Genomic DNA, 16,859 nt, shown 5'->3' with positions numbered 1-16,859 from the left:
GTGGGTACACAGTGACAAGATTTGTGTGTAATACGCACTGCGTATTAAGTGTATTCCCAGCGCCTGATTGGCTGATTTCATCAAATAATTCAAAAAAATCTATTCCAAATTGCAAGGTTAGGTACGTGGAGGGTGGTCTACCTACACCTTCCTAAGTATATTAAGAAATATAAATCGGTTACTTAGCATTATTGTTAGAACAATAATTACACAGGTTTTTTCAACTATTCAGAAAATCATGTGACCTCCGCTTTCAAAATTTACGAGCCGCCACTGACTGCTTCTATCATTATTCATTAGAATCATTAGCATTACTGATAAAATGATAAATAAATGCCCTTGTTATAATTCAAATTTGAATATACATACAAGCCGCAACATTATGAACTGGCCGAAAATCATTCAAGCTGAATGAATTTTTGTCGAATCGATAATAATTTATTAAATTTGTACGCCCGTATTTGATATCCTACTTATTTAAAAACAATGCCATTCTTCTAACTTAGATTAAAATAGAAAAAATGGACATTAATTTATTTATCCTAATTAAATAATTGATAATCATGGGTTTTCAGTTTAGTATTTTTTTGCTAAGACCGATTCCCATAAAATAGTACAAAACTTCGATAAATTGAAATTTACATAAATTTACAATGCGTTGCGTTGATGTGACCGGTGCGAGGCCGCTAACGTCTACGGTTCAACCGCTCGTTGCCAGAGTTGCCTTGGTTAATATACCTAAACCAATAAAAAACGTTCAAAATACACTTTTTCACAATTATTATATGCCGGAAGACACCGTTTATTCACTGAGTTTGTCATTTTATTACAATGTAAGAAGCCCTGCGGAATGACTACTATGGCGTAATATCAAAATAAAATAATATGTTTATCATGAAATGTAAGTTTAATGAATAAGCATAGATAACAATATAAATTCTATTGATTTGAAATATGTACTTACTTTGGTTTGAAGCAATATAATTCACTAATTGTTGATATTGCAGAATAGTAAAATCGCTATTTCAAATCAAAACATTAACTTTATCTTAATTAGGTACTCAAGTCAAATTGTTATATTTTAATTTGTTATAAATTACCTATAGGTAAGTACTATTATAATGTAATTCAAATACTTCACAGTTACTTATATTAGGTATTATGTTGTAAAATGTTATTTTATTATAATATAAGTAAAATAAAATAACATTTATTATCTTATAACGTTACTTATAAGCTTATAACTTATTATAACATAACTTATATAACCTTATAAGCATGTGGTATGGTATCAGTAATTATTGGAAATTGACAGTTTACGTCGTCCTTGTATGTATTGATTGCAATGTAGGTATGACTCTCTCTAGCGTTCATAAGATTTTTTTTATCAATATTTAATTGCGCTTCGAATAAAAACTTTGTGCTTATCGCCCAAGAATGTTTCAGATCAGAATTATGATAGGTAGGTATTGTGTTTTTTATAATTTTGTGTAATAATTATATCCGATGACTTTGATTAACAATATTTTTTGTGTTCACAATATTTCTCAATAATAGAAAGAAGTATTTACATTCATCGAATAGGATACCCACAGAGTACAGTCTTCCAATAACATTATTGTTGATACTGCCAATGCTTATAAGATAAGGCACCAGTGATTCTTAGTTGGCTATCAAGTCACTTTAAAAAGTTAAAATTTAAAACATATACGTATGAAAATCGTTGACAAAACTATTGGTGTCATTATTCACATGTTTCAATGAATAATGTGAGTTCTGTCATCAAGTCCTTTCTAACCAATTAGGGAGCTCTATTTATCATAGTGTGCTGTGTGTCTGCAGCCTTATGAGTATTATATGCTTATATTTTAAAAATAATAAAAAGTAAATCGACTCACTCATTAATATTCAAAAGAGTTCAATATTTTTCTTATATTACAAAAAACAGTACTCTGGTGGTTTTTTGCTATTATCTCAAAACTCGATTTTTTGAATAATGTGAGTTATGACTCTGGGCAACTCAAATGTACTTATATAAAAATGCAATGACCCAGACCATATAACAGATTAATAAATTAATATAGTTTCGATAGGCTATACTCCAATACACCACATTTGACGCAGGGTTTTGAATGTGTGTGTCCTATGAAAATGATCCACACATTATATACGTGACATAGTGTGTGTTGCAACCTTCAAATACGAGAGCAGTTGTCAGAACGGAGGATAAGCGTATTATTTACGCGTGTTTAAGTTTATCCCATATTCTTCCACATTCGAGATCGGTTGCTTGTTACTCCACAGCCGTTGGGTATTTAAGTTCCCATTATTTCTCAGTTCCCTGACCCAGACCCTAGCGGGAGAAGCCTTTCGGCCAGTGTACTGTGATAAGTGTGATAACATAACTTATATTGTACAGTTCCATGTTCCGTTCCAACCGCTTGATGGAAAATAGTCGCGCGATAATATTCGCTGCGTATGAAACGGGGGTAACCAATAACTATCTAATATTATGTCAAAGAGCTGCCGACACCAACTTCCGATTCAATGCAGTTATACCTAATATTACATCAACGTAATATATTCAATATACCTAATATTGTTCCATTTACAGGTAGGTACAATATTTGACATACTAATACTATTTTTTGTATACAAATAATGTGTACTTAATAGTAATACAACCAAATGAGGTAAGTATGTACTATCTTCATGATCATCAATAATACAATGTCGACTGCGGCGATGTCGTATTGCACAATGTCACCAAAAAGAGTAATCTGATTTTCTTTGGTTTATTGTAGATATTATTCTCAATCTAATAAATAGATGTAGGTACTAAGAGTCATAAGAAGTAATAATTTGAATATCACCAATTCATTACATTCATTAATCATTAGTTAACATTATTCATTTAATAAGTAATGCCCTGTAATTGCTAATCATTATTTCTCAGTAGTAAATAAAATTGTGTTATCAATTATCATTATCAAGTTATCATTGACGTACGTTTGAACTTTGAAATGTATCACGAATCACGAATCCGGCTTCTGTACAAATCGTGTAAATTACGGATATAACAATCTTGAATTTTTTATTAATATTACTTCATTGCATAGATACCGTTTTAAATGATATTTTAATCACCTGTGGATATCTCATGAATCGTGATTTTAATAATGGACAAGCAAACGTAAAAACATAACGTTACGTTTCCTCTGTGCCTAATAAGAAGTAATCACTGCCTGCCTATACATGATCGCCCATAGACCCTGGAGACATTGGAAATGTAAAATAAAATTATTTTCATAATAATTCACGAACCGGAATGCAATTTTTAATTCTTCTCCGAATCGAAGCGATAGTCTCGGAAAGAAAGCGAAAGCAGATCCGATCCATTTCGGGCCCCGGTAGTTAAGTCTCTACGTACCTACCTAATATTATAATTTATAATAGTTAGACAAGATGCTAAAATATGAGCATGGTTTTGGCATTGGCATTGGCCGGACTGCATTATTTTCCCATCGTATTATATTGATCATTCTCCGCTCTCTTAGTTTCTTGTCAAATTATTTTCTATTAATTGCTCAATTTTATGATGTAGATTTGGATTTAGCTCAAGCTATCAAGATTTTCGAGTCGACATAAGATTTAATTGTACTTGCTTGTCTATGTTGTGTGCATCCTTTTTTACTTGACCCTGTGTAGTAAGTGATATTTGCATATTCATTTTGTAGCGTTGTGCACCACAATCATCCGATGACAATTTTATTTTATTATTACTGCAAACAAGACAGACCGATGCCAAAGTCCTACAAGTTGTAATTAAATATTCTATCTGTGTATGTAGGTACATACATATTATAGCAAAATTATTTTAACTTAATTTCTAATGGATTTAAGTTTTGTACTATTCCATTTGAGTCGTTTTTTTGTGACCCGGGTTTCGCCTTTCGGCATCTTCAGGCACTGTGTACACTCACCAAAAGACAACTAAACACTGACACCGGATACTATTAACTCTAACTTATCATCATCATCGGCACTACAACCCAATGTGGGTCTTGGCCGCCTCCAGGAAACGTCTCCACTCCCCTCTGTCTGCCGCAAGCTCCCTCCACCGCCATGGTCTCAGAGATGCTGGGTCTCTTTCTATACAGTCTAGGTCTCCCGACCCTCCTTCTCCCTTCTGGTCTGTTGACGAGAAGTCTCTTTATGGTTGGGTGTCTTCCATCCTTGAGACATGGCCTGCCCAACGAAGTCGCCCCACTTTCACGTGTGAGACTACAGGGGGATCTTCATAGAACGCATATATTTCATGGTTGTACCTTCCTCGCCACGTGCCATCCTCCTCGCATACAGCTCCGAAGACTCTTCTTAATATCTTTCTTTCAAAGATATCCAGCTTCCTCTCATCTTTTTTTGATAAAGCCCAGCATTCCGACCCATAGGTTAATATGGGTCTGATGAGGGTTTTCTAGGGAACTCTAACTTATACCTATAACGAATCAATACAATAAAGTAGGTAAAAACTTCTGGTTAGAACTTAGAAGACCGCATTCAAGTACATAACTACAGATGCACTTTAAAATGTAAGTACATTATTTTGTAAAAACCTAAATACTATGTATTATTTTCAAAAAAAATAATGTGATTGCGATTGAGTGTACCACCTATGATATGGCCAATAAATACACAAACCTATGATATGACCAATAAATACACAAACCTATGATATGGCCAATAAATACACAAACCTATGATATGACCAATAAATACACAAATTAGTTGTATTGCGTATACGTTACGGCGATTTTTGTAACTAGGTATTTATTTTGACGTGACAGAAATATTAGGTACCTACCTATACAGGAAAAACTTGGTTACCTTTGAATTCATTCAAAACGCCGCACTTAATGGCCAACAGGACCGCAGGTTCAAAACCCCCGGCTTATTGTTGTGATTTTTATACCGCGGCCTCTGGGTTTACGAAGCCGAAAATTTCCTTGTTTTTTTTGTTAGAAGAAGCACTTAGGTACCGGACTTACTCGCTTGTTTTTATGATTCATTATTTCTTGTGGTAAATTAATTATTATTACTCGAGGAATAAATTGCAAAGATAGGCGCAATTTTCAAGACCGTAATTTTTAACATAACCAAAAAAAACAAACATTATTGATATATTTCTGAGGCCTTTTCACAGTTATTTATACTTGGGTTACCATATTCTGGTAAGTAGGTACCTACCTAATTAGAAAAAAGAGGGTATAGTGCTGCAGATGACTGCATCAGAGCGGAGCTTGGAGCATAGCATGAAGCAGTGGAGCAATGAGGTTTTACCCGGAGCACCGAAAAATTTTCTGGATGCCCCGATTGCTCCGGATGTTTTTTTGTATTATTAAATTTTAATCCTAAAATCCAATAATAATATTATACATAATAAAGTTGACACTTTGCAACACTGGAATTATTTGAAATACGGCAACACTGCCGAGTGATACTTTTTCACAAAAGATGCAGATAATGAAAGACGATTTGCTGTCGGTTTTGTTTAATATAATTAATAATTAACCTTATTTCAAAACTACTTTTTTTAAATATTTGTATACCTATTAAAACTTTTTACCCGGAGCGGAGCTGGAGCAAGTATTAAGTTCTGGAGTGGAGCAACTCAAAAAAGGTCCACTCCAACCTCCGGACCGCATGACCATTTATCTTTTTTTTTTTAGCGGAAACAGTATCCCATGTAGACAATTATATTAAATACCTTTTTCTGTTGGCACAGATGCTTTTCGATCCAATAATTATTGTTAAATTTAAAGTTTGATATTTTCATACATTTAGATGCATCATTATCACACACTAAGGTTAGGTTGGGGTAGATTAGGTAAGGTTAGGTTGGGCTTGGTCTAAAAAGAAAGTTATAAAAGGTCATGCGGCGCTATTACCGAAAAGAGGATACCTACCACGGTTAACGTGAGGTTTTTAGGCTAAAAATATGAAAAGATTTTTTTAATATAGTATTTAATGGTAGGGACCTACATATTATATACATATTATTTATCTTTCTGTTTATATTTTTATGTTCGTTCTGATGTGGTTTATTTAGAATGTTAATTTTTTTTTCCGACCATGTCCGATCCTAATAAGATCATATGGGCCTCCACAGAGTGGAGGTTTGTATTAAGAGCATACATAAGTGAAATGGCAAATAATTTTCAACAATAGGTGGGGCGAAATTTCGCTTCGTCGCCAATCGCCGAGCGGCATTCGAGGTGGGAGCATGTCGATTTTTTTTTGTGAAGGCGTCTTAAGAGTATATTCTTATATCGTGTAAAGATGACTAAAAAACGTTATGCCTGTATTCGAAAAAGAAAACATGTCAATGACTATATATTTATTAATACTAATATAACAATAAACATAACACTAAATGAACGCATGTCGAATTTTTATGACAAATTATGTTCCATTCGGCACGCATCATTAGCACAATCCGCGCGTCGCATAGTTACGATCTTTTTAGACCATGCCTCAGCTGAGGTATAGCCTTAACAGATTTTTGATTTTACGAGAAATAGATGTCAGCCATTTGCTGAACCTATTAGGTCCATACTCTGACTTATACACAAATTGAAAAACAATATTGTGTACTTATCAGACCCACGACGCTATAGGCCGACGCTTTAGCCGCAAGGCCATCTTAGAATGATATTTAATTTGCAGTAAATATAAAAAAGTATCTAAACTATAATAAACTTCTGGTTTGATGTTCAAATTTCACAGGAGTAATCGTAAATACCCTCCCACCCTCATCCTGCCACAGTAAATAGCCACCATTATACCTCCTGCACGGGAGGGCACAAAAGAATAATGGTTATCGAAAAAACAACATCGTTTAACGAGAGGAAGAAAATAGGAGAGTTTAACAACTTACTGTTCATTGTAACACAGAGCCTTGGGTTCCTCTGCACCTTCGGCTGGGGAGATTCTCTCCGTTGGAGAGTTACATGCGGAACAACTCGCATATATACTATACCTATACTTAATTATAATCAAATTATCTTTCATTTTCAGACAGCCAAGGACGATTTCCAAAAGTGTCTCACTTCGCTGATAAACTTCGAAACCATAAAGCAGGAGATTGAAGATGCCAAACCGACTGGAGATCTCGACGTAGTATTCAAAAAGTAGGTATACGGAAATAGGTGTATACCTAAGTTTGTTATTTACATAAATAACATAAATTCTTATTTAGACATTCACGATTCCATCACAAACAATTATACAATATGTGTTGTTAATTCTAATGTTACAAATTTGTAGTCAATTATGATGTTTTATCATCCATAGTACAAAACGTAGTGATTGAATACAATCGGGGGCGGGGGGGGGGGGGGGTGCATAAAAATATTTGCAGGATTAAATTCTTTCTTTGAATTGAAACACGGACAGTAAAATTTTGGTGAATTTTGCGTAAATACCGGAAATTATAGGGAATCCATTAATATAATATAAATTTGACTAAACCTACAGTTTGTCAGTTATAATTACTACAGGGGCTAAATATTCAATAAAAAAAATTCCATCTATGACTTGAATGCATCGGAACTGATTTTGAGGGATGCTATACAATCACATACTAAACTATTAACAAAAAATTCTCCAGATACTGCCGTAAAACACCTCAGTTCAAGACATGCGTTGCCAACTTGACCCACTCCATTGAACCGTGCTTGAACGAGAAGGAGCGCGGCAACACTCGAATTGTACTCAACATCACCGAGAGCCTTGCCAACTTTATCTGCTATAAGGAGGGCGACAGGATTGCCCGTGAGTTTTTTTTTGATCCCGCTGAATTTTTTCATTTATTAACAGTTAGTTCCTATTGAGAATGGTAACAGTAGTCAGTGACGACAGTAACTGTCACTAATATATTTTACCTTGAAAAATTCATTAAAATTCTTTTCTACGTACAGGAAAAAGATGGCGATAGTCATTTCTGACTATAATAAATATGTAAAGAAAAATGCAGGCGTCCTTGTAAACAGGGTGGGGTCTATATTATGAAAAAACTAAAATTACATTTTGAGTAAGCAAGTGTTTTTCCTCTTTTGGAAAATTTTGGTTTTTGCATATTATAAATATTATATTGATACCCCTTTTATAGGAATTCCTTCAGTTCTTTCAGTCATGATTTCGCTGTCTAATATTTACTGTAAGGTTTCCAAATTGTGATTAAAATTAACTCATCGTATGTATACTTAGGTACCACAATTCTATAGCATGGAGAAACAATTAATAATATTTGCCCATATTATTATTTGACATTCCAAAGTTTTAGCAAGTTTTAAAGTAGGTACTGTGGAGTTATTTAAAAAAATTCAACTTCGCTCCAATTCTGATTGTAACAATTTTGCATATAATACACATAAAATAAAATGTGTTTACAAAAAGCTGTCAAGAGATTTGTGATTACTTCGAATTACGAATATCCCAGCTCCGCAGCTCTGATTTTTACTTATGCTATGCAGTCAAAGATTCATTTTTTTTCATACTTCTATAGTAAAAAGAGCTTAATCCACTATCATCACAAACGGTCAGTTCACAATGGTTCTTTTAAAATCGCCTTCTTTGCAATAAGAGGGTATTCAATACAATTGGCAGCTTTGAAATATATTTACTTTGCAGTGTTCATCGCGGAAGGAGGTCCAGAATGCCTAATGGATAAGCAAGAAGCGATTCAAGGATGCGTCAACAGCACAATGTCAAAGTACCTTCCCAAGGAGACTCCGTCCCTGGAAAATTTGCCTGAGTTCGTCCTGCAGGATGATCAGTGCAGGGACATGTTGAAACTTCAAGACTGTATTGTTAAAGAGCTCGAATCATGTGAAGAGCCGACTCCCAGCAATATCGCTGAATCTTTATTCAAGTTCATCAGACAGGTGACGCCCTGTCACAATGTGAAGGTGTGTATATACTATATATTATATTTTTCATTTCATTTATCAAATCTTTCCAAAAGAGTGACTACAAAAAGTAGCTTCCAAAAAGGGGGGTATTGAAAAAAAGAACATTTAAATTTTATGTTTCTAAAAAAATAACGTTTTATTAAAAAACAACAATCAATTTAAATTTTTATTGAATTTTTTTTTATTTTTTATTAAAAAAGTTTGTTGCATTTTTGTTTTTTTTGTTATGTAATTCTCTTTCAAGACTATATAAACATTTAAGTGCCATCTTGAATATCAGCAAAGCTTGTAAAGTAGGTTTTTAAACCCTCGATGAACTTCATTGCTTCTTCTTTTGTCGGAATATCAACCTCTTCTTCATCAGACAAGTCTGCTGGTGTTAAATGACTGTCAACAATGTTACATAATCCTCCAGGGGTTGGTCTGAAATCCTTTCCCAGCCTTCTATAACATGACACTTGATATTTTCTTGGGTACTGTGTACATCTTCAGCCTGCTCCTTGTATATCCCAGCTTTCTGGAAACAATTCTTGATGGTAGAGTCGGTTATTTCACCCCATGCCTTAACGGTATAATGTATTGCATCTAAAATGGACATCTTAAATTTGTTGGGGTCCTCACCCCAATATGAAATAAATAAACTGCGAACTTGTAAGACTGATGACAGAATAATGACAGACGGAGTGTATACAAAACACAAACACGATGCCAAAAGAAAAGATGGCGACCAATGGACCAATCACCTTGTTATGCGCCGAACTCGGGCCAATCACAGCGTCGCTCGCCGACCAATCACCGTGCGCCGTTCTAAAGACACGGAGTTTTCCCTGCAAAGACCTTACGCCGTTCGAATGTCACGAGCCAATCATTGTCAAGCGCGCATAACTCGCATATTTTGAATATTTCCGATGTAAATCGCGGGAAAGAAAAACGTAAATGTGGGTATTAAATGTACTGAAATACATCGGGACTGAAAAAATTACACGCAATTGCCGGGAAAACGTGAATTCCGGGCATGTAAAAACGAGGTTATACTGTATATTTTATTTTATTTATCTGTAGACGATTAATTAATTAGGTATTCATTTTCCTTTAATTTAATGATTGAATTCAAACTGACATTGACTAATATAAACTGTATTGACCGAAGATGTTGAAGATCCTATATAGATAAAAGATAAAAATATAGAAAGTGAAGTTAAAAGAAGGATACTAATAAGACTAATGATTAATGTTATGTCAGCTGCAACTCATTCAACATTACAGACGCTGATGCACTAGTTGTAAACTTCAACCTGTTAGTTCAAATTTGTCAAAAACCGCAAGCATTCCAACACAATTTTAGATTCACTCTAATCAGTCAATTCCGTAAATTAAATATACGGATATTATATTTGTATTGATTTATCAATTACTACATACATTAACCATTTCGAACATGAAACATGTTCATCTTGGACTGTACAAAATCATTTACAATACAATAATAATATAAATGTTAGGTTATCAAAATAATCTCTTGATCAAATTCTCGAATAAGTACCTATTTGTTTTTCACTGTGTGTTTGAATACTTACCGAGAATGCACTCAATGGACAATGTGTTTTGTTATTGCAGGCCGACATAACTAAACGAGACCGCTCGCCCGTAGTAGAGAAGTCCGTGGCTCCCAACTCTGCTGCGTCACTTTCCATCACTTGGTTCCTCGTAGCGCTCGCTGCTCTGCATCTTGTCAAGTCTGACTCCCATAATTTCGCACTGTGTTAACTAACAACAACTTATAATTACTGGTATGCCGCTTTGTTTGAATCCTAGTAAAGCATTCCGTAGCGTAAAAAAAATACGGGTGATACGTTGTATATTTTTTATTTATATGTAACTTTGTCTTGTCGAGGATTCGCTCTCTCGATATTTTTTTTTAACTTATAATAAAGATTGAAATAATCAGTCACCCATTTAGAGGTGAGCATAAGACATCAAATAATGCAGTGACAGATAAAGCAAATGAAAGTTTATAGGTTAGACGATAGGCGCGTTTATGTGATTATTTAAAGTTTGTTGATGTATTCAAACGATGCATACCTACGTATTTAAGTATGAAGAAACTTAACATATCATGTGATCATTTTCTGTGTATACTTAACATTGTCCTGTTATGAAATGTAATATTTTGACTTAGTTATAAGTAGGGAGTTATAAGTTTTCAATATTTTCTTTCTATGCTGATGGACCAATATTATTTTAATTGTAAATGTTATATAAATTTTATAATAATTAATACTGCATTCACGCATGTTACGGATCAAAATTTTTATGTATATTTAAATTTAAACCCTACATAAATATATGAAAGATGCCAAATATATCTGATAGGTATAAAATACGCTATAAATAAAAAAATATTTTTGGAAAATTCTCACCCTAATAAAATATCAAAAAGCAATCATAAATGTTTTCAAGACTGCTCAATTAACAGTACCTATGGTTTAAGAAATATTTTTGTCATGTCCGGCGACAAATATTTTATACTTAAAACCCCATGTTTTAATTATCCGATCTCATTCTTCACGAGACTTTTATTTTTACCAAAAAATTGATGAAGAAATGTGTCAAAAGTAGATTACAGTTTTTTGATTGTATAGAACACTCACCGCTCACAATACGTTATTGACGATGTAGCGAGTATGATAGATAATTAAGCATGTAACCGACAACAAATTCAAATAAAAAAAAGTGTATTTTTTAATGGCATTGTTAATTAATTTCATCGGAGGAAGTTGTAAGAGAAACACCGATAGCGGAATCAACCCTAATGATTTCATGATTTTTAATCTTATTTTTGCACCAAAGAAAATAATCCTTTTTTTAATATTCCAACTAAGAATACCCGTACATAACCCTTGCATAACCTGCATAACCTGCACTCGGGCATCTGAATTTTTCTCGACATCGACATAATCCAAACACAGAAATGCCAACAAGATGAGAGGGATGCAGATAGGGCAGGGCCATCATATTAAAAGAAAAAGTGTTGTATCGATAATCGGAAGAAGAGTATTGACACCGAGGTATGAGAGAATAAGGAGACTTTTTAATATGCCTGTAACATAATATCACCGGCCTTCTGCGCGCTCTGAAGCGGAGATGGCAGGCCGTGATAACGTCAAGGTCAAAGCGGGGGTGGGGGACAGAAACGCACGGGGTATTTGGTCAAGGCTGGTTTATTTCATCGTATTGCAGGGTAGTCGTTACAGATACGATACAGGTTATTGTCGTCGTTGGCGGTCGGTTGGTAATTGGCGGGCTGCAACGTGGTGTCGCGGCTGGGCTGCTGATTGATTGCTTGGCATCCGAGGCGAGTCAGTGCTAGCGGCGTGGCGATCTGCCGATGTCAGATGTGGTCTTTTTGGCGGGCTGTCCGGAATGCTGGCTTGGCTTCGCGTCCGAGGCGAGCGAAGGCGAGAAGAGATTTTGCGGTCGATGCTGTTGGTTCGGCGGTTGAGGTAAGAGAGAGCTTTTTGCGCGCGTTCAACTGACAGGCGGCGTCATGTTCATCCGTCGGTCGGGAACCTCTCTGTTTTACCGACGGATTGACTAGTGGCGGCGCGAGCGGCCGTTTTTGATAGACCGTGTCTGTTTTGGCGGGAGTTTGACGAATTTGAATTTCAAGGAGACGGGTTCCGCTCGGCCGAGGGTTGCGATCACCGCGAAGAGTGGACGTAGGCTGTGGTATTTTGGGAAATATGATGGTTCGGTCCGCCCTTTGAGGTAGTCTCCTGTGGGAGATTTCCATCTGGTATCAATAACAAGCAATACAAAAATGCAATATTTTCTTGAAAAACAATAATCATAACATACTAAATACATATAAGTACTCCATGCGGGATCACTATTTATCCTTTTTTTTTATTTAAGTTTTCAAAATAGCATCGGTCTAATCTCATTCCATTTCACAGTATAATAATTACTTTGTTATGCATTTAAAAATAGTTAGCGTCACTCGTGTCACTAATCAAACTGCTTGGCAGATGTTTTTGACACATCAACTCGTAACAGATGTCCACTTTTTACGTTGACATTTGTGAATTTATTGATCCATATATGGATTGGTAAGCAACGAATGAAGAATATTAAAACAAAACATTTTCTATTTCACATATATATACTGAATACTCACTCCATCTTAAAGACAAAAATGTAGAAAAAACTACCTTGTCGTTCAATCATTTTTTCACGGCTCTAAATGCAGATGACATAAACGCACAAGTGTGACCGACTGGAGAGAGACCTCGGAACGGCAGAGAATGGCATCGTGTAGTAGGCCACGGGCCGTGGATCCGCTCGTGTAAGTTAGTAAGTATGTATTGATATCTAATTTATTAGTCTTCATTAAATCCCTCGATAAAGGCACTTCCAACGAGCAAAATGATGCATTCGGACAGATCCATGTATTGATAGTTATATTGACAGTCAATCATTTTCTTAAAGTTTAGGTATGTTTAAAATCGTATAAAATATCACAATTCTCAAAAAAATTAGTTGTGAATAAATTATTGATTCAATCGCTTTAATTACTATGGAGTACAATATAAAACATTTTTTAAGTTATACTTCCTTTGGCTGCCTTTGGGAAAAATGATCAGTGTATTTTTATTTGAGTAGCTTTTATTGAAGTTAAGATTTTGTGACATTATCATATTATTTTGTTTAATTGTGTAAAAATAATTTGATTATGCCTTTAATCAAAACTTTATTAATTGTATTAAATATCTTTCTTCAATTATTTTATCGTATTTTCTACTTACGTAAATTATTGGGACATGGGATAATTTTTTTTGTTTTATTATTTTTGTTTTGTTACGCCAAAAAAGTGTAACTTCTAACGCGCGTACATAAAGTACACACACCGATTTTTTATCCTTTGTACTGACAAAACACATTTTATTTTCAAATATACATAATATAGGTATACCATTATAGAAGCCGAATAAATGTGACCTGGTTACAAAATATTTATATTACTTAATTAAAATAGATCGCTACTCCACTGTCATTTCCTGTCGACAATGTCCGCCAAACTGTTCTGTCAGACAGTGAGCGACTAAATCTGCTCTTGGAATAATTCAAATGCATCCATTTGAAATAATGTGGCATATAGATTGGATTTTAGGTTTCATTTTACTTTTCCTTATATCATCATCAGCCGGGGTCAATCCACTGCTGGATGAAGGCCTCCCCAAGCTTTCTCCAACTCTCTCGGTCCTGTGTCGTTCGCTGCCACGTATTTCCGCCGAACTTTACCAGTTCGTCAATCCAGCGGCTTTTAGGGCGACCCTGTGGCCGTTTCCTACCCCTTGGGTACCATTGGATGACGTCATTTGTCCAGCGGCCGTCCTTTCGGCGAGCAATGTGCCCCGCCCATCTCCATTTCAGCTGTTTGGCAATGTCTATTACATCGCGTACTCCTGTCTGCTTCCTAACCCATTCGTTTCTCTTACTGTCCTTTCGCGTGATGCCCAACATGCACCTCTCCATGCCTCGCTGTGTGACTCTTAGCCTTTGGACATCTCTCGTGTTGAGGGTCCACGTCTCGCAGCCATACGTGAGCACGGGTAGCACACATTGGTTGAACACCCTACGCTTAAGACATAATGGTAGGTCACTCTTGAAGATACTATTCAGACGTCCGAAAGCACTCCATCCCAGCTTTGTTCTTCGAGCAATTTCATCGTGCATGCTTCCGTCTATGGACACCTGCTGTCCGAGATAGACGTAGCTGCTGACTTGCTCGAGTTGGGTGCCAGAAATACAGATAATCGCAGGGTCCGAAAAACAGTTCCTCATCACTTTTGTCTTTGAGACATTTATCTTTAGACCGACCGTTTGACTGACATCCGCGAGTTCTTGCATTCTACCTTGGAGGTCTTTCGGGTCTTGTGAGAGTATAACAATATCATCTGCAAAGCGCAGGTGACTGAGGTGCTCTCCATTAATTGGAACACCTTTTTCCTCCCAATCAAGTTTCCTAAATAAGTCCTCAAGAGTAGTGGTGAATAGGTCCTTATATACCGGAAAAAATATAACAAGTTAAATTATTCTTAAAATCATTCAATATATGCCTGCGATATAATTACTCAGAATTCAAAAAAAAAAAACCTCCAGAGTAGTTTAGTAACAGAGTGACTCATATTATGTTTTGTCTATGTTAAAAAACTGAGAACTCAAGTATGTATGGTAAAAATCTAATTAAAAATATGTACAGTTTCTCACAATATGCAATAAGAATTTATATCTTCTAAAACCTACCGATTGAGAAAAAAATGTTTGAAAACTTCATGACTTACAGCAGTGCTCCGCAACCGGTGTGCCGCGAGACGATGCTAGGTGTGCCGCGGTGCATTGCTTAAAAAAACAACAAATAATTTTGTATATTACACAATACTTACTTAACAGCCATATTTGCGTACATGGGTGGTAATATATTTGAGCAGCTGCATGAACTTAATAAAACTATGTAAGGTCAGAATGAAAATATATTGACGTTCTCTGATATATTAGAAGGATTATTGTTTATGTGTACTGTGGATGTGCAGTAGAAAAGAAAAAAAGAACAATTTACCGAAATATACATAAGAACATAATAATAATGTAGTAATGGGTGAAACAATCATTGGATTAGGTGAGTATTAAGTCTCTCAGTGTCAGACTGAGTATTCAATATAATGTAGTTGGAAAACTACTCGTACTACGGTACTCCGGGTAAACCTCTGCTAGAAAAATTCAAAGTTCTTTTGGTAACTGCATCCTTGGATGTTCTCATTACACTGCGACTTCCATATTGTGCCTTTAACCGGATATCGCAACCGAGAATAAAAACATTGTCAGTGTTGCAAAAGAAAACCCTAATGTAATTCGGTTTTGATTAATAAAGTCTTTCTCATGTCGAATTGCAGGATACATTTTGCTCGATTGCACCATGTCCATAGGAATTGAGTTGTGAAAATGTATAGTGCGTACGTAAATTAATCTGCATCATAATCAGATGACATGTCTACTTTAGATATAATGAATTAATTGCAGTGAGATTCGTCAGCCCAATAACGTGTGCGGCAGGGAAGGTGATCTTATTTGAAGACCAAACGAGCTATACCTATATTTCTTTCTTTTGATTCTGGAAACGGTCTCGGAGATGTCACTATAAATTATTGACAAGTTAGTTAAATGTATTCCACGGGTGTCCGGCTTTATACAAGTATTTTCTTATACCTTTGAGAATAATAATACAACTCGATGGGATATAAACTAACTATACTTTCTGGAATGCGGGGAGAAATTATTTATACCACGGGATTTATTTCACATCTGAAACCTGAAATCACATTCAGTTCATAGACATAGTTCATTTTTCTGAAAAAAGACGAGTTATGATGGTAAGACAATATTTGCCATTTTTCCTCAACGGGCGGACAGGGGTCGACGGGGCTGAAGGGTAGAGGGGAGAGTGAGCAATTAAACAAAAAGTATAATTATTATAATTTTATTTCCAATATTGTGAAACATCAATTACAATTTGATACATAATATCAGTTTGAGATATGATCGCGGGCTCGTTCCCTGGCGGTAGTCAGAAGCCTCGAAGCTGCATCCACAACTATCACTATTGCCATCTATTGTGGAAAACGGTACGTACAAGTAGAAAAAAATATATATGTTTAAATTAAGTGAAATTTATACATTTTTTTAAATTAGTTTCAATTGAAACATCAAAATCCAACGAGACGAGTATAAGAGGAAGCACGACTTATTTTTAAGTAAAGGCGGATTTCCTTTTCCTTAAAAGTATTGGCTATTTTGAAATATGACAATATTTCTTCAAAACGAGATACT

General features: G+C 35.3%; 1 protein-coding gene across 1 annotated transcript in view; it reads left to right on the top strand.

Moving 5' to 3' along the window:
- The window catches only part of LOC147067717 (27 kDa hemolymph protein-like), a 36,856-nt gene extending 25,138 nt beyond the window's left edge, over positions 1-11,718 (top strand). The window contains exons 3-6 of the mRNA XM_085952508.1: positions 7,078-7,190; positions 7,670-7,833; positions 8,692-8,969; positions 10,590-11,718. Coding sequence (XP_085808634.1) covers positions 7,078-7,190; positions 7,670-7,833; positions 8,692-8,969; positions 10,590-10,739 — 705 coding nt within the window. The 3' untranslated portion in view covers positions 10,740-11,718. The remainder of the gene's footprint in view (positions 1-7,077; positions 7,191-7,669; positions 7,834-8,691; positions 8,970-10,589) is intronic.
- The last annotated feature ends 5,141 nt before the right edge of the window (positions 11,719-16,859 follow it).

Source organism: Rhyacophila brunnea, unplaced genomic scaffold (assembly GCF_057557595.1).
Source record: "Rhyacophila brunnea isolate RB1 unplaced genomic scaffold, BYU_Rbru_1.0 scaffold_3, whole genome shotgun sequence".
NCBI classification, from domain to species: Eukaryota; Metazoa; Arthropoda; class Insecta; order Trichoptera; family Rhyacophilidae; genus Rhyacophila; species Rhyacophila brunnea.
This window is presented reverse-complemented; position numbering and strand designations above follow the sequence as displayed.